At 46.0% G+C, this 19,078-nt stretch overlaps 1 protein-coding gene and 1 long non-coding RNA gene across 2 annotated transcripts; both read left to right on the forward strand.

Annotated features, from left to right (window-relative positions):
- Positions 1 to 9,609: 9,609 nt before the first annotated feature.
- On the forward strand, positions 9,610 to 13,199 carry LOC141020939 (uncharacterized). The gene is made up of 2 exons (XR_012180934.1): positions 9,610 to 9,936; positions 12,949 to 13,199. It is a non-coding gene; the product is annotated as an uncharacterized lncRNA (long non-coding RNA).
- Positions 13,200 to 13,735: 536 nt separating this feature from the next.
- On the forward strand, positions 13,736 to 16,410 carry LOC109775740 (adenylate isopentenyltransferase 5, chloroplastic-like). Its single transcript, XM_020334444.3, has one exon. The coding sequence runs from the start codon at positions 15,226 to 15,228 to the stop codon at positions 16,276 to 16,278; it is 1,053 nt and encodes a 350-aa protein (XP_020190033.2). The 5' UTR covers positions 13,736 to 15,225; the 3' UTR covers positions 16,279 to 16,410.
- The last annotated feature ends 2,668 nt before the right edge of the window (positions 16,411 to 19,078 follow it).

Raw genomic sequence — 19,078 nt, forward strand, 5'->3', positions numbered from 1 at the left:
CACCGAACCTTAAGTGTGTAGACACTACGGGTTCGGGAACCATGCAGACATGACCGAGACGTTCTCCGGCCAATAACCAACAGCTGGATCTGGATACCCATATTGGCTCCCACATGTTCCACGATGATCTCATTGGATGAACCACGATGTCGGGGATTCAATCAATCTCGTATACAATTCCCTTTGTCTATCAGTATGTTACTTGCCCGAGATTCGATCGTCGGTATCCCAATACCTCGTTCAATCTCGTTACCGGCAAGTCTCTTTACTCGTTCTGTAACGCATGATCTCGTGGCTAACTCATTAGTCACATTGAGCTCATTATGATGATGCATTACCGAGTGGGCCCAGAGATACCTCTCCGTCATACGGAGTGACAAATTCCAGTCTCGATTCGTGCCAACCCAACAGACACTTTCGGAGATACCTGTAGTGCACCTTTATAGCCACCCAGTTACGTTGTGACGTTTGACACACCCAAAGCATTCCGACGGTATCTGGGAGTTGCACAATCTCATGGTCTAAGGAAATGATACTTGACATTAGAAAAGCTCTAGCAAACGAACTACACGATCTTGTGCTATGCTTAGGATTGGGTCTTGTCCATCACATCATTCTCCTAATGATGTGATCCCGTTATCAATGACATCCAATGTCGATGGTCAGGAAACCTTAACCATCTATTGATCAACGAGCTAGTCAACTAGAGGCTCACTAGGGACATGTTGTGGTCTATGTATTCACACATGTATTACGGTTTCCAGTTAATACAATTATAGCATGAACAATAGACAATTATCATGAACAAGGAAATACAATAATAACCATTTTATTATTGCCTCTAGGGCATATTTCCAACAGTCACCCACTTGCACTAGAGTCAATAATCTAGTTCACATCACCATGTGATTAACACTCAAAGTTCACATCGCCATGTGACTAATACCCAAGTGTTTACTAGAGTCAATAATCTAGTTCACATCACCATGTGATTAACACTCAATGAGTTCTAGGGTTTGATCATCTTATGCTTACGAGAGAGGTTTTAGTCAACGAGTCTGCAACATTCAGATCCGTGTGTGCTTTACAAATCTCTATGTCATCTTGTAGATGCAGCTACCACGCGCTACTTGGAGCTGTTCCAAATAACTGCTCTACTATACGAATCCGGTTTACTACGCAGAGTCATCCGGATTAGTGTCAAAGTTTGCATCGTCATAACCCTTTACGACGAACTCTTTTACCACCTCCATAATCGAGAAAATTCCTTAGTCCACTAGTTACTAAGGATAAGTTCGACCGCTGTCATGTGATCCATTCCTGGATCACTATTGTACCCCTTGACTAACTCATGGCAAGGCACACTTCAGGTGCGGTACACAACATAGCATATTGTAGAGCCTACGGCTAAAGCATAGGGGACGACCTTCGTCCTTTCTCTCTCTTCTGGCGTGGTCAGGTCTTGAGTCTTACTCAATACTCACACCTTGTAACACAGCCAAGAACTCCTTTGCTGATCTATTTTGAACTCCTTCAAAATCTTGTCACGGTATGTATTCATTTGAAAGTACTATCAAGCGTTTTTGATCTATCCTTATAGATCTTGATGCTCAATGTTCAAGTAGCTTAATCCAGATTTTCCATTGAAAAACACTTTTCAAATAACCCTGTATGCTTTCCAGAAATTCTACATCATTTTTGATCAACAATATGTTAACAACATATACTCATCAAAAATTCTATAGTGCTCCCACTCACTTCTTTGGAAATACAAGTTTCTCATAACTTTGTAAAAACCCAAAATCTTTGATCATCTCATCAAAGCGTACATTCCAACTCCGAGATGCTTACTCCAGTCCTTAGAAGGATTGTTGGGGCTTTGCATACTTGTTAGCATCTTTCAGGATTGACAAAACCATCTGGTTGTATCACATACAACCTTTCCTCAAGAAAATCGTCGAGGAAACAATGTTTTGACATCCTATCTGCAAGATTTCATAAATAATGCAGTAACTGCTAATATAGTTCCAACAGACTCTTAGCATCGCTACGAGTGAGAAAATCTCATCGTAGTCAACTCCTTGAACTTGTCGGAAAACATCTTAACGACAAGTCGAGCTTTCTTAATGGTGATACTTACCATCATTGTCTGTCTTCCCTTTTAAAATCCATCTGCACCCAATAGCCTTACGACCATCAAGTAGTTCTTCCAAAGTTTATACTTTGTTTTTATACATGGATCCTCTCTCGGATTTTATGGCCTCGAGCCATTCGTCGGAATCTGGGCCCACCATCGCTTCTCCATAGCTCGTAGGTTCATTGTTGTCTAGCAACATGACTTCCAAGACAGGATTACGTACCACTCTGAAGTAGTACGCATCCTTGTCGTCCTACGAGGTTTGGTAGTGACTTGATCCGAAGTTTCATGATCACTATCATAAGCTTCCACTTCAATTGGTGTAGGTGCCACACGAACAACTTCTTGTGCCCTGCTACACACTAGTTGAAGTGACGGTTCAATAACCTCATCAAGTCTCCACCATCCTCCCACTCAATTCTTTCGAGAGAAACTTTTCCTCGAGAAAGGACCCGTTTCTAGAAACAATCACTTTTGCTTCCAGATCTGAAATAGGAGGTATACCCAACTGTTTTGGGTATTCTATGAAGATGCATTTATCCGCTTTGGGTCGAGCTTATCAGCCTGAAACTTTTTCACATAAGCGTCGCAGCCCCAAACTTTTAAGAAACGACAGCTTAGGTTTCTCTAAACCATAGTTCATACGGTGTCGTCTCAACGGAATTGCGTGGTGCCCTATTTAAAGTGAATGCGGTTGTCTCTAATGCCTAACCCATAAACGATAGTGTAATTCGATAAGAGACATCATGGTATGCACCATATCCAATAGGGTGCAGTTATGATGTTCGGACACACCATCACACTATGGTGTTCCAGGCAGTATTAGTTGTGAAACAATTTCCACAATGTCTTAATTGTGTGCCAAACTCGTAACTCAGATATTCATCTCTGTGATCATATCACAGACATTTTATCCTCTTGTCACGACGATCTTCAACTTCACTCTGAAATTACTTGAACCTTTCAATAATTCAGACTTGTGTTTCATCAAGTAAATATACTCAGCATCTACTCAAATCATCTGTGAAGTAAGAACATAACGATATCCACTGCATGCCTCAGCACTCATTGGACTGCGCACATCAAAATGTATTACTTCCAACAAGTTGCTTTCTTGTTCCATCTTACTGAAATCGAGGCCTTTCAGTCATCTTGCCCATGTGGTATGATTTGCATGTCTCAAGTGATTCAAAATCAAGTGACTCCAAACGATCCATCTGTATGGACTTTCTTCATGCATATATACTAATAGACATGGTTCGCATGTCTCAATCTTTTCAAAAACGAGTGAGTCCAAAGATCCATCAACATGGAGCTTCTTCATGCGTTTTCTACCAATATGACTCAAGTGGCAGTGCCACAAGTATGTGGTACTATCTTATATCTTTTGGCATGAACATGTGTATCACTACGATCGAGATTCAACAAACCATTCATTTTAAGTGCAAGACCATTGAAGGTATTATTCAAATAGACAGAGTAACCATTATTCTCTTTAAATGAATAACCGTATTGCGATAAACATAATCCAATCATGTCTATGCTCAACGCAAACACCAAATAACAATTATTTAGGTTTAACACCAATCTCGATGGTAGAGGGAGCATGCGATGCTTGATCACATCAACCTTGGATACACTTCCAACACATATCGTCATCTCACCTTTAGCTAGTCTCCGTTTATTCCGTAGCCTTTTATTTCGAGTTACCAACACTTAGCAACCGAACCGGTATCTAATACCCTGGTGCTACTAGGAGTACTAGTAAAGTACACATTAATATAATGTATATCCAATATACTTCTGTCGACCTTGCCTGCCTTCTCATCTACCAAGTATCTAGGGTAGTTCTACTTCAGTGACCGTTCCCCTCATTACAGAAGCACTTAGTCTCGGGTTTGGGTTCAACCTTGGGTTTCTTCACTAGAGCAGCAACTGATTTGCCGTTTCATGAAGTATCCCTTCTTTCCCTTGCCCTTCTTGAAACTAGTGGTTTTACTAACCATCAACAATTGATGTTCCTACTTGATTTCTACTTTCGTGGTGTCAAACATTGCGAATAGCTCAAGGATCATCATATCTATCCCTGATTTGTTATAATTCATCACGAAGCTCTAGTAGCTTGGTGGCAGTGACTTTGGAGAACTATCACTATCTCATCTGGAAGATTAACTCCCACTCGATTCAAGCGATTGTAGTACTCAGACAATCTGAGCACATGCTCAACGGTTGAGCTTTTCTCCCTTAGTTTGCAGGCTTAAGAAACTTGTCAGAGGTCTCATACCTCTTGACGTGGGCACGAGCCTAAAATCCCAATTTCAGCTCTTGGAACATCTCATATGTTCCGCGACGTTTCAAAATGTCTTCGGTGCCTCAATTCCAAACCGTTCAACATTACGCACTGAACTATCACGTAGTCATCAAAACGTGTATGTAAGATGTTCGCAACATCCACAAACGACGCTCGAGGTTTAGCACACCGAGCGGTGCATTAAGGACATAAGCCTTCTGTGCAGCAATGAGGACAATCCTCAGTTCACGGACCCAGTCCGCATAATTGCTACTATCAACTTTCAACTAAATTTTCTCTAGGAACATATCTTAGTAGAACTAAAGCGTAAGCTACGACATAATTTGCAAAGACCTTTTGACTATGTTCATGATAATTAAGTTCATCTAATCAAATTATTTAATGAACTCCCACTCAGATAGACATCCCTCTAGTCATCTAAGTGATACATGATCCGAGTCAATTAGGCCGTGTCCAATCATCACATGAGACGGACTAGTCATCATCGGTGAACATCTTCATGTTGATCGTATCTTCTATACGACTCATGTTCGACCTTTCGGTCTCTTGTGTTCCGAGGCCATGTCTGTACATGCTAGGCTCGTCAAGTCAACCTAAGTGTTTCGCATGTGTAAATCTGGCTTACACCCGTTGTATGCGAACGCTAGAATCTATCACACCCGATCATCACGTGGTGCTTCGAAACAACGATCCTTCACAACGGTGCACAGTTAGGGGGAACACATCTCTTGAAATTTTAGTGAGGGATCATCTATTTATGCTACCATCGTTCTAAGCAAATAAGATGTAAACATGACAAACATCACATGCAAATCATAAAGTGACATGATATGGCCAATATCATCTTGCGCCTTTTGATCTCCATCTTTGAGGCGTGGCATGATCACCTTCGTCATCGGCATGACACCATGATCTCCATCATCATGATCTCCATCATCATGATCTCCATCATCGTGCCTTCATGAAGTTGTCTCGCCAACTATTACTTCTACTACTATGGCTAACGGTTAGCAATAAAGTAAAGTAATTACATAGCGTTTTTCATTGACACGCAGGTCATACAATAAATTAAGACAACTCCTATGGCCCCTGCCGGTTGTCATACTCATCGACATGCAAGTCGTGATTCCTATTACAAGAACATGATCAATCTCATACATCACATATATAATTCATCACATCCTTTTGGCCATATCACATCACATAGCATACCCTGCAAAAACAAGTTAGACGTCCTCTAATTGTTGTTGCATGTTTTACATGGCTGCTATGGGTTTCTAGCAAGAACGTTTATTACCTACGCAAAAGCCACAACGGAGATATGCCAATTGCTATTTACCCTTCATAAGGACCCTCTTCATCGAATCCGATCCGACTAAAGTGGGAGAGACAGACTCCCGCTAGCCACCTTATGCATCAAGTGCATGTCAATCGGTGGAACCTGTCTCACGTAAGAGTATGTGTAAGGTCGGTCTGGGCCGCTTCATCCCACAATGCCGCCGAATCAAGATAAGACTAGTAACGGTAAGCAAATTGAACAAATCATCGCCCACAACTACTTTGTGTTCTACTCGTGCATAGAATCTACGCTAAGACCTGGCTCATGATGTCACTGTTGGGGAACGTAGCAATAATTCAAAATTTTCCTATGTGTCACCAAGATCAATCTAGGAGATGCTAGCAACGAGAGAGAGGGAGTGCATCTTCATACCCTTGAAGATCGCTAAGCGGAAGCGTTACAAGAACACGGTTGATGGAGTCGTACTCGCGGCGATTCAAATCGCGGCAGATCCGATCTAGCGCCGAACGGACGGCGCCTCCGCGTTCAACACACGTACAGCCCCGGGACGTCTCCTCCTTCTTGATCCAGCAAGGGGAGAGGAGAAGTTGAGGGAGAACTCCAGCAGCACGACGACATGGTGGCAATGGAGCTCGTGGTTCTCCGGCAGAGCTTCGCTAAGCACTACGGAGGAGAAGGAGGAGGTGTATGAGGAGGGAGGGCTGCGCCAGGGAAGAGGTGCGGCTGCCCTCCCACCCCTCCACTATATATAGGGGCAAGGGGAGAGGGGGAGGCGCCCTAGGGTTTCCCCTAGGGGGCGGCGGCCAAGCAGATTGGATCTCCCTAGGGAAAATCCTAGGGAGACTTGCCCCCAAGCCAAGCAGGTGGAGGCTTGCCTCCCAAGCCAGGTGGAGGCGCCCCACCTCCCCAAGTAACGTGGGAAAGGGTGTGGGAGGCGCACCACCCCTTAGTGGGCTGGTTTGCCCCTTCCCCTTTGGCCCATGAGGCCCTCCAACACTTGCCGGGGCTCCCGAAACACCTTTCGGTCATGCTAGTCATAGCCTGGTACCCCCGGAACACTTCCGGACTCCAATACCCTTCATCCAATATATCGATCTTCACCGCCAGACCATTCCGGAACTCCTCGTGATGTCCGGGATCTCATCCGGGACTCCGAACAACCTTCGGTAACCACATACTATTTCCCATAACAACTCTAGCGTCACCGAACCTTAAGTGTGTAGACCCTACGGGTTCGGGAACCATGCATACATGACCGAGACGTTCTCCGGCCAATAACCAACAGCGGGATCTGGATACCCATATTGGCTCCCACATGTTCCACAATGATCTCATCGGATGAACCACGATGTCAGGGATTCAATCAATCCCGTATACAATTCCCTTTGTCTATCGGTATGTTACTTGCCCGAGATTCGATCGTCAGTATCCCAATACCTCGTTCAATCTCGTTACCGGCAAGTCTCTTTACTCGTTCTATAACGCATGATCCCGTGGCTAACTCATTGGTCACATTGAGCTCATTATGATGATGCATTACCGAGTGGGCCCAGAGATACCTCTCCGTCATACGGAGTGACAAATTCCAGTCTCGATTCGTGCCAACCCAACAGACACTTTTAGAGATACCTGTAGTGCACCTTTATAGCCACCCAGTTACGTTGTGACGTTTGACACACCCAAAGCATTCCTACGGTATCTGGGAGTTGCACAATCTCATGGTCTAAGGAAATGATACTTGACATTAGAAAAGCTCTAGCAAACAAACTACACGATCTTGTGCTATGCTTAGGATTGGGTCTTGTCCATCACATCATTCTCCTAATGATGTGATCCCGTTATCAATGACATCCAATGTCCATGGTCAGGAAACCATAACCATCTATTGATCAACGAGCTAGGCAACTAGAGGCTCACTAGGGACATGTTGTGGTCTATGTATTCACACATGTATTACAGTTTCCAGTTAATACAATTATAGCATGAACAATAGACAATTATCATGAACAAGGAAATACAATAATAACCATTTTATTATTGCCTCTAGGGCATATTTCCAACACCTTGTGAACCACCAGATCCTTTGTGGGGTTCTATCCGACAGCGTCCTTCATATACAGTAACCTTGTGAGCTTTTCCTCGGATACATAATGCCTTTGGTAAATTGTATCTTCTGCTTCCTCAATCATGCTCTACTCCGAGCTTGAGTTATTTACTCGTGAAGTTTGACTCTACAACTTCTTCAAAGACGAGAAGTAAATGGAAAGTTATGCATTGATGAAGTGGGAGTCGACCTTGAACCTTTGTGTTCATGCCCATGGACCCGATGTGGTACTTATCATGGGAGCTTCTTGTAATAATAATAATCCCCTTGTGATAAGTTCATCTTGTATATATGCTTGGTCCTTTGCAACCGTGGTTTCGACCATGATTGTTCTCCTTTGATTCCATTTCTCGGACAAGTTAAAGTACTTGTCTTCTTCAGATCGTTGCACCTGTCCAACCTCTACTTTGATCTACCTTCGAGTATTCCCTCTGGTATCTCGAGAATATCCTGGAACTACATAACTTGTTATGAGTTCTTCATCAACAATTATTTCTCGCTGATTCAATATTCCACGGGTTCTGAGTTGTTAGACACTCGAGAACACCGATAACTGATTCGAGTCTACACTTTCCTTTCCATTGTTTCGTTTAACCTTTCTAGTAACCTAACATATCTGAGCAGTGATAATTCCCTGCTTATGTAAACACCTCAGTGTGTTAACTCTGTCAGTAAGAGCTTGTTACTATTGTTGATGACATTCCGGTAGCCACCGATGGACGAGAACTTTGCCTATTGGTCCGCCTCGTCTTAACGAGCAGGAAAATGGTTCTCTTCGTCCCTCGCCCTTGATACCAACGTTGTTGCCAACATAACTGATAGGCTATCCTCTGACCTGCCTTGCTATAATGACCAATGAAAATGATTAGCGCCTTCCTGCTATTAACCCACATGGTGGGCCCATAACCCATAGTTCCACGGGATCGAAAACCTGACTCTCTTGTACATCCCTGTTTTCAAAATTGTTCCTCGCCCTTGGCTTCGTATGTAAATCAAGAGCCACCTTCCTAGTGATCTATTTTGGTATCAGACGCAACACTTATTTTCGTTGCTCTGAATCCCTCTCATTCTCTGTTTCAGGCAACGAACGATTGCCTACCCGGTTGAAGCTTCTTGTTGCTCCTCCTTACCTTGCTCTCGATGACTTTCTTGAATTTCAACTCGAGAGATGCCTCTATGCCACGTTCATCGAGATAGCCCCCAGGTACCTATCTTGTGTTGAGCTCCATCCTTCCCGGGACTTTCCCCCTTACTCCACCCCTTAAATCTCGGGATGAGATTTCTTGTAGTGGAGGAGAGTGTGACGTCCGGATAATTAATCTACAGTAATCTCCCGCTAATGGCGCCATGTCATCACATTACTGTTGCTAATCCTCACTTGATCCAAATCATGATTCAAATTCAAATTCAAATTTAAGTCCAAAATTCAAAGTTCAAAAACATGAAAACTCAAATGTTGATCATGTGAAAAAATTTCACTTTCTTATATTGGTGGTGAACCAACCTTTTGTAAAGTGGCTTAGTGCCCTAAAATAAAAGAAAACATGGGCAATAAATTGAAAAAGGAAACGGCAAGGAAAAAAGAAGAGAAAAGCCTCCCCTGCCCCCTGGGCCTCGGCCCACCAGGGACAGGCCCAGCCGGCCAGGCCCAGCTCCCCGCCACGGTCGTCTCCCTACTGTTCCCCCGGTGCGCGTCGCTACACGGGCGTAGCCCCGCCGAACCCACTCGCCATCGCCGGCGAGGGGATAAGGCCGCCACGCGTGCGCCTCGATCCCTCTCCCACTCTACTCACACCACTCGCCCGCTGCGCCTCTCCCTCTCCCCACCAGATCCCTCCTCGCACTCCCTCGATGAAATCGCCCGAGCAGCCGCCATGGCCATCGCCGTCGTCGCGGCCACTGGCCTCCCCGCGGATGGAGCTCATGTCCAGGAGGACCTCCGGCGTCGTCTCCTTCGCCACGTGCACCGGTTCGATCTAGGACCGCTCAAAGCCTCGCCATCGAGCTCTTCTCCGCCGCGGACGTCACAACCTTGCCGTCGTCTGCTGCTCCTGGCCCTCACCGAGCCTTTCTTGTGCTCCCCGGTGAGCATCCATGCGTTTCCCCTTTCTATCCGCTCTCGATCAGTAGCCATAGCGTCGTTGTCGTCTTCGTTTCCGCTTTGGCAGAAATGCGCCGCCGCTGTCGTGCTCCCCGCCATGGCTACCGGCCATCTAGGAGCCAGCCGGGCACACGGTTGTGCTCAGGGCACTCATGTGATGCCGCCTGGGCCGCTAGATCATCGAGCCTGAGCCCCTGCGCTCGAATCCTTCGACCACCAGCTCCGGTCGCTGCCACTCATCGCCGCCGTGACGAGAGCTTCGCTCCCCGGGCGTGTGCGCGCTCAACGCGCCTTGTATCGCCCCAGGCTGCCCCCGCGCGCGCGTGCCGCCGCCGCAGCTTCTGTTGCCGCTGCTAGCTGCTCTGCCCGCGCACCGCCTCTGCCGCACGCGCGCTGTGCCCCCTGGCCAGCGCCATGACCGCCGGTGCGCCCATGTGTGTGCGTGCGTGCAGTGTGTGTGCATTGAGTGGGTGGTCGAGCCCGCCTCTGCCCGGCCACGCCCACCTCCAGCCTCGCCGCGCCGATGCACTGCTGCTCTCCCTGAAGCTGCTACCGCCGTTGTTCCTCTGTTTGCTACTGCAGTAACATTCAGTTACTGTAGCAGTAGCTAGCTTTACTGCTTTTACACTGACTAGCCCTCTAGACAACACATAAACATCAGCAAAACAAGCTCGAATATAGATAAAAATTATATGGGCGTGTAGTACACTTGACAGGGTTCAATTCTGTCCATTGGACCAAATCCAAAAGTCGCGTGGATTAATTGCTATGAAAATGACAAAAGTCTATGTTCTGTTAACAGAAAAGACTGAAAACAGGGTTATTGTGGTAGCTCCTTTAGAGCAGAAAATAAACAAGTTATAGGGATCTAACAGAGATGCAATTGATACCATCTTGTAGATCACAGAAAATTGATCAAGATTGATATAAGTCACTACTCCATAGGATGGGAAGAACACTAGTTATAGCCTCTGGAAAACAGCTAAGTGGAGTTTAAAGACCGAACAATTCTCAGACTTAGCCAATTTTCAAGAATTCCAGAAATTGTTTAAATCTTTGAAAATTCATAGAAAATAATCCATAGCTCGGTTGAAAAAGTTTTATACATGAAAGTTGCTCGGAACGACGAGACGAAGCCGGACATGCCCTCTGTACGTCTACGACACGTCTCTAGCACAGCGAACATGCAACCGCCCCCCTCCGATTCGTCTGTCCGAAAATACCAAACTTCGGGAAAACTTTCCTGGACGTTTACTCCCTTTGCCGATATCGCGTACTACTGCGTTAAAACCCCCTAGCTTTGCAAGTTGCCTATCATGCATCTGTTTGCTCTGTATTTACTGTTTTTTCCCCCTCTTCTTCTCCGATAGACCCCGAGACCGCTGCCGATGCCACTGTGATCGACTGCGTTGACGACGACCCCTTCTTCCCTTTCAGCGGAGCTTCCAAGCAAGCCCCCCGTTGATCATCCCGATATCGCCCATACCATTCTCTCATGCTTGCATTAGATTTTTCTACTGTAATTGATTGCTCCTATCTGATGCATAGCCTGCTTTTGTACCTGCTGTTGTACCTTACCTGATTATGCTAAACTGCTTAGTATAGGTTGGTTAGTGATCCATCAGTGACCCCCACCTTGTCCTTGTTGCCCCTGCTTCATCATCGACGACTCGATCAACATGATCCAAGACCAGAGCCCGACACCTCACATCACATAACGCCCCTTTTGTTGCTCGACTCTGCAGAGTTACCATCGAGTGTCGAGGGTGGTACCGCATACATCACTCCTGATGAGATCTCTGTAGTGTAGCTATTCAGTCATGGTCATCGAGGGTGATTCCTCCTTAACCACTTCCGATACGACTCTGTCGTGCAACCCCTCAAGCGTGAACCTCGAGGGTGGTTCATCTTACGTTCACCTTGACGATTACATCGAGTGGAATCCACTGAGGGTGATTCCTCAGGTTTTCCCCTTGATGTCCGGACACACGGTTACCTTGACTTTACTTGAGACCTTTGTGAAAGTCGGGCGGGACCGGAGAGCACCCGCAAGATGGTTACGGGGCACGGCCGGGCAGGCAGGCCGCCCCCGAGTGGGCTGGGCTAGCCCTTGCCGTATTTCCTCGAGATGGGGTGACGGGGTCACATTATCGGGAGTTTCTGCTCGTCTCCGCAAGCTAATAATACACTATGGTTTGGGTATTTGTTCTGAGTTGGCCTTTGGCCTTTACGCACTAACCACCACGCGAGAATAGTTATGGGCCTCGACGACGTAGTATCAGCCGAACCTTTGTCAGACGTCCAGTTCGGCATTGCGGCACGGCTGGGCCGGCACCCCAGAGGTAGTGCCTTGGTCCGCCCTGCACGCAACGACCCGGAGTGCGACGGGCGATGGGCCCAGACCCCGGAGTGCTTAGGTTGTAGACCGGCAGAGACCTCTCTACTGAGCCTAGGTAGGGCTACGACGTGTTGATCTTCTAAGGCCGGGCATGACCCAGGAAAGTGTGTCCGGCCAGAGTAATCAAGTGTGTTGGAAAACGTGGTGCACCCCTGCAGGGAAGATTATCTATTAATAGCCGTGTCCACGATAACGGACGTTCAGACTTATATCCTGATCTATTACAACAGAAAATGGATGCTTGGATATGTGGCTCCGGGATTACTTTCTCGCAGGGAGTCGAGGAAGGATCTCTGGACATTAAGTTTACAACATGCTTGTTAATATAAACTGCTATTCTTTACTCTTCTACATGCTGCAAAATGTTTGGAGCTGCTTGAAGATGCTAGTCTTTGATAGGCTAGGCCTTCCCCTTTATTCTGGCATTCTGCAGTTCAGTCCACAGATACATACATTCCTTTGATACCAATGCATACTTAGAATATATCTGATGCTTGCGAGTACTTTGGATGAGTACTCACGGTTGCTTTGCTACCCCTTTTCCCCTTCTTTCTTATTTCCGGTTGTTGCAACCAAATGGTGGATCCCTGGAGCCAGATGCCACCGCCGACGGATGCTACTACGTGGATACCGCTGACGACGAGGAGTAGTTAGGAGGTCCCAGGCAGGAGGTCTTGCCTCTTCAATCGTTGTTGCTTTTGTGTTTGCCTTCTAAAAGCAGTCTTGTTTAAGTTATGTCTGTACTCAGATATTGTTGCTTCCGCTGACGCTTGTGTATCGAGCTTGTATTCGAGCCCTCGAGGCCCCTGGCTTGTGATATAAAGCTTGTATTATTTTGATTTGTGTCTAGAGTTTTGTTGTGATATCTTTCCGTGAGTCTCTGATCTTGATCGTACACATTTGCGTGTATGATTAGTGTACGATTGAATCGGGGGCGTCACAAGAGGGCGCCAGATCTTGAACTTATGAAGGGAGAGAGGCTAGCGAGGAGATGAATCGGCCACTCATCGCTCCCGAGCCGTCATCGTCCCATAGATGTAGTCCGAGCCATCGGCGCCTCCGTCGCTGCCCGACTGCTTTCTCCCCGTCAACCCCTGACCGCGGTGGGGCGGCGGCGGGGAAACCCTAGTGCCCGATCCAACCCCGCGCGCCAGGCAGCCGCCGGAGCATGCTCGCCGGCGAGCACGTCCTGAGCCGCCGCCAGGCCTCTCATTCTCCCCCTCTCCTCCGCCCCTGAAGATGCGCCGCCGCAGGCCGAACCAATGAACTTGGGCCATGCTGCTGCATGCAAGCCTTTAATCACGCGAATTAGTTTATTTTTTCCTTGCACAGCGGGACGTTTCGTCTCCTCGCTCGATAGATGGCAGAGTATCGTCTGCTTCTGTTAATTGCTAAACGTACACAATTGAGGGTTAATTTTTATATTAACGGTTAGAACTAATTAGGTTGATCTGATCGTGAGGTGGTATTTTATCCTGGTTGTTTCGTGTACGTGTTTTCGTGTACGTTTAGGAAAGAATATGTTTGCTTGTTTAATAGTAGTAGAGATAGAGAAGTAGAGATTGTTCGTGGTTGTTGACTCCTCCAATTGTTGGTCTTCGGTAGGTAGTATGTACGAGAAGTCCAGTGGCACTACAAGAACTTGGCCAGCCACCTATTCTGAGTAGTTCACCTCTTTCTGCGAAATAACTTTAGTTTACCTACTGTCAATATAATTCACGACAAGAAAGAGTCGAGGGTAAAGGGCAGTGAGAAAGATTCAAGCATGCATGGAGTCAGGGGGCTTTCGTACCTTGAGTTCCTTCCACTTGGAACAAGCTCTAGCAGACAGATCCGTGCCATTCCAGTTCCCACGAAACAGTTTCTGGTCTGGTCCATGCATTCTAGACGGTGGGTTCCTCCTCAAGCGAGCGCGGTCTAACTCCGTGACGGTGAAGTAACGGTGCTCGGTCTCTTCACCCTGCCTCAAATTACTGTAGTAACTTTCCTCTTTTCTCCGCGAGAATCGATCAAGTTTCCCCGGAAGGAGCAGCTCAGTAAGTTCGCACGTTCAGACTCACCGACTCGATCGGGAAAAAGACACATACACATGCAGTTGACACATCCCCACGTTGAATAAATCAAATTCAATGCCGGTCAACTCGTGACTTTGAACGGTAATACTATGAATGAACGAATATTATTTGTGTTCATAAGGTGGGAGTACTATTAACTTTTGGCTAATTCTCAGTCGCCTCTGAAACTTTCTTGAAAACTTCAGTCCCTAAAATGGCGAAGATAGGTAAAGGTGTGATCTGGTGAAGCATTGAGACAACAGCTGGGACTGAAATTTAGTAAGAAGGAGAAATCAGATAAATTTTGTTTTGCGAATCGCGATTAAAAAGATCATCAGATTACTTTTGTGCTGATGCCGGTTTGAAGTATTTGCACGAGTGGCTTCATTGCCAGTTGTATTCTGACTGGCAGGGCAATGCAGGTACGTGTCAGGTTCCGGTGATCTTGACATGGAGCCCGAGAGAGACTCTTCTTTTTCCAATCCACCGAACGCGAAGCAAAATAGTAGAGCAGACTAGCCAAAGTGACGAGACCATCGGAATTTTATTTTTATTTGAAAGCTGACCATGGGAAAACTAAGCACAAAAGTACGTAGGCATGCGCGTTAACACAGCTAAGGTTCACGACAGTGACGGTCTCCTTGCTTCCTTCCAAGAACCACACCGCAAAAAAACAAAATCTACGTGCAGGCTAGTACTAGTATAAATAGAGAGCCATCTCCCGCTGGTTTCATGCACCAATCCATCTCGTCGGAAATCGTAACATCTTCTCGAGCCTGCACGCAGCGACCAAACAGACGACACGGCTTCTTTCTCGTGCATGCACATGGCGATGGCGGGCAGTGGCATTAGCGCGGCAGCGAGCGGCAATGGCAAAGCCAAGGTGGTCATTGTGATGGGCGCCACGGCCACCGGCAAGTCCAAGCTGGCCGTCGACCTCGCGCTGCGGTTCGGCGGCGAGGTCGTCAACTCGGACAAGATCCAGGTCCACGACGGCCTGGACGTGGTCACCAACAAGGCCACCGCCCGCGAGCAGGCCGGGGTGCCGCACCACCTGATCGGCGGGGTGCACCCCGACGCCGACTACGCCGCCGCGGACTTCCGGCGCGACGCCACCCGCGCCGTGGAGTCAGTGCTCGCGAGGGGCCGCCTGCCGATCATCGCCGGCGGGTCCAACAGCTACCTCGAGGCGCTGCTGGACGGCGAGCCGGGATTCCGCCGGCGGTACGAATGTTGCTTCCTGTGGGTGGACGCCGACACGGCGGTGCTGGAACGGTACGTCGGCGACCGCGTCGACTGCATGGTGGAGCAAGGGCTCGTCGGCGAGGTGCGGGGATTTTATCGGACGGACGCGGACTACTCCCGTGGGATCCGGAGGGCCATAGGCGTGCCGGAGATGGACACCTACTTCCGGATGGAGGCCGCCGGTGCGCTGGACGGAGACGACGGACGACGGGCCGGGCTCCTCGAGGCCGCCGTCGACGAGATAAGGGAGAACACGTGCAGGCTGGTGTGCAGTCAGCTCCGGAAGATCCACCGGCTACGATGCCTGCCGGGGTGGAGCATCCGCCGCCTTGACGTCACCAGGGTGCTTTCGCTCAAGGTCGGGAAGGTGAAGGACGAAGAAGCGGAGCGCACCCTGTGGGAGTCGGATGTCGTCGGGCCTGCCGCGCGCGTCGTTGAGACGTTTCTTTACTCTCTTGGAGGGATGGTGGCCGAGGTGAGTAAGGATGGGAAGGAGCAAAGCACGGGGGCGAAGCATGCAGCCGTCGTCGCCGGGATCGTCGAAGCGGCCGAGAGGTGCGGTCTGCAGCTACTCGAGACTGGGCCGTCTCGTGGGATTCATCCAAGGAAAGCGGCAGCAGCAGTTTGAGTTTCGAGCTTCTCATCAAATTAACCATACTAAACTTCAAAAACAAATCAAATTAACCATACCATATATTTAGTACTACTATTAGCTTGTGATCTCTAATCAATTGTTTTATTTTTTATTTAATCTATATAGTTGTGTTCTTTGATCCATTGTTAATAAGTTATAGAAAAGCCTAGTGCATTGTATGTTGCACTCTAAACTACACCCTCTGTTTCGAAATCTAAGGTGTTTGGGCAGTTTTAAACTAAAACGCCAAAACTTCCTACATTTAGGAAAGAAGGCAGTAGATGTGATACCCCACGACGTTGTTGCACAAATTATTTGCAATATATTTCAATGGTTGTATAATATGAACATTTAGATTAATAATATGTGAAGACTTTTCTAATACATGGTTGAATGTTGAGAGGAATATATTAGTAGGGTCACATATTTAGATATAGGTATAGGATATGCTTAGATACATTTCATCTAGTGGTCTGGATCTTAATATGCATTTGCCACACTGGCAACGCTTGCCGGATGCTTTTTGAACGAAGGGTCCACGGAGGAGCGACCCAACCTATTCCATCATGACTTACGCCCCGCGAAGGACTAATCACATTAGGGTAGATCTTCACGAAGTAGGTGTTCTCTTTTCTATGCATTAGAAGGTGGAGTTCTCTCTTAGAACATATGATGGGAGTGAAGTTTGCTTCAAGTTAAACTGATGGGACAAGTGGGGTACATATAGGGTGGACTAGATATCTGACATTACTCACCGTTTTGCACATCTCGGAGGCTCGCACTGCTTTTGCTCGGTGTTTCCAAAGTGAACATAAATGACAAATTTCAGATGTTCGGAGCCTTTGAAGTGAATACCTCAACAGAGGCACACTCTCTGTCGGCGCTTAGGAAATTCTGATTGGAAAGGCTCAAAATTTCGGACTTGACAAGAGAAGGTTTACGAGGTTGCTTTGGTGGCTCTGAGCGGAATGTTGGAGCCTCTGATTGAACTAGAGTTTGGAACAATGGCTATATGTGGATGTTTCAGTGGACCCAAGTGGCTGAAATGCTTGGGCAACACTGAGTTGCATGGCATTAGAAAGATATAGTGAAAAACTTGAAGGACTTTGAGGAGTTTTTAGAGTTTCATCCCTAAGCACATAGAACAAAAGGCTCATTGCCACGTCATCATCCCTTTCTGATAGCATCGATATGCTTATGGACTCAATGTGATGCTGGATCTCTAAAATAAAAATGTAAAATCATTTGTCTTGCCGAAAACTTGTCTTAAACCATTTTTAGGGGTCACCATCTATTCCAATGTTGTACCTAAAAGAACTTTTTTTTTTGAAATATACTTTGCAGCATCATTGGTTCTTTGAGATATGTTCACATGAACTACCAAAATCCACGTTGGGGATTAGATGCACTTTTGGAAGACTAAGATGCAGTCATGAAACGCTCATGTGTTGGTATGATTTATCAACCTAGGTAACCCAGTGAGTTGGATAGGGCCAAGGTTAGACAATCAATTCTCGATGTGGCGGCAGTAGGTCGTGGTGTTATTAGGAAGCATCTCCCAGTTATGTGTTCTAGAAAATATGTGCAAATATGTTTACTGGTGCACTGTTGATCCATTTTGTTATAATCCCAAGTATGTGTACACAGCTGGATGTGAAACCTTAGCTCTAGCTTTTTTTCCTTTATATTGTTACAACCTCTGTGATAATTGTTGGTTCGAGAAACCGAACAATTTGTGATAACAATGACTTGCAGACATTTCCTTGCCAAGCTTAATTAGCTTCCTGGATTCGGCAAATCTTGGGATCGCTAGGGAAGAAGATATATATATATATTTGAAACTGGATCAAAGATAATCAAGTTACAACTCCAATTTAAGATATGTCTGCATAGTCATGTTCATGGTGACAAGATATTCAAACTAAGGCCCTTGGATATGTTTTGGAAAAGCTTGAACTTAAACTATGAAACCATGTTGGAACATTATGAACAATTATGCCATGCTCAATCTATTTCATCTAAATTTGAAAAATAGGTTTGAATAAGAGAGGTTCCAATAGGATTTCATTGAGTACTAAAATGGTCTACATTGGTTTTGTCTTGATATGTACTTGTAAAAGATTGACTCTTATGCCTAAGATTTTTCATTGGTTTTGTGTTGATATGTACTTGTAAAAATTTGACTCGTATGCCTACGATTTTGCATTGGTTTTGTCTTGATATGTACTTGTAAAAGTTTGACTCGTATGCCTATGACTCAATTTGTTTAACTTGTGTCACTACAGTTTTGCAAAGTTTCACTAAAATCTTAGACTTATTGTATAACTATTGTTTCAAATGCATTTTTATAAACTTATGAAAATGTTTCATTTTCTTTCGGTTTTGATGATTTTCACAAATGTTTTATTTCATTTTAAAGAAGGAATTTTTTTTAAAATATCTTCAAATATATTTCAAAATTTTGTTATGTTTCATCGACTGCTAGTTAAGTTTCTGAATTATCTTAGCATGTTTCACTAGCCTCTACAAAAGATCCACATATGTTTTCCTAGAGACCTATCTCGAGTCAAATGTGACGATTAGTTTAACAAATTAGTGAAACATGTGCACCCTTGATGAAAATCATTGAATCACCAGAGACCTATCTTGTGTTTGAATAATATTTCATTGAGTACCACACAAGTTTAACAAATTTTTGGAATATGTTCACGTATATTACAAAATGCCTCATAGGAGTTTCACTATATTTCTTGCATGCTAGTGTGCCACTCCATGGAGATTTATGTGAACAATT

The sequence above is a fragment of the Aegilops tauschii genome, chromosome 3 (assembly GCF_002575655.3).
Source record: "Aegilops tauschii subsp. strangulata cultivar AL8/78 chromosome 3, Aet v6.0, whole genome shotgun sequence".
NCBI lineage: Eukaryota > Viridiplantae > Streptophyta > Magnoliopsida > Poales > Poaceae > Aegilops > Aegilops tauschii.

What these genes read in the sequence shown, in the direction of transcription:
- LOC109775740 (XM_020334444.3), top strand. Translation starts at nt 15,226, where the DNA reads ATGCACATGGCGATGGCGGGCAGTGGCATTAGCGCGGCAGCGAGCGGC.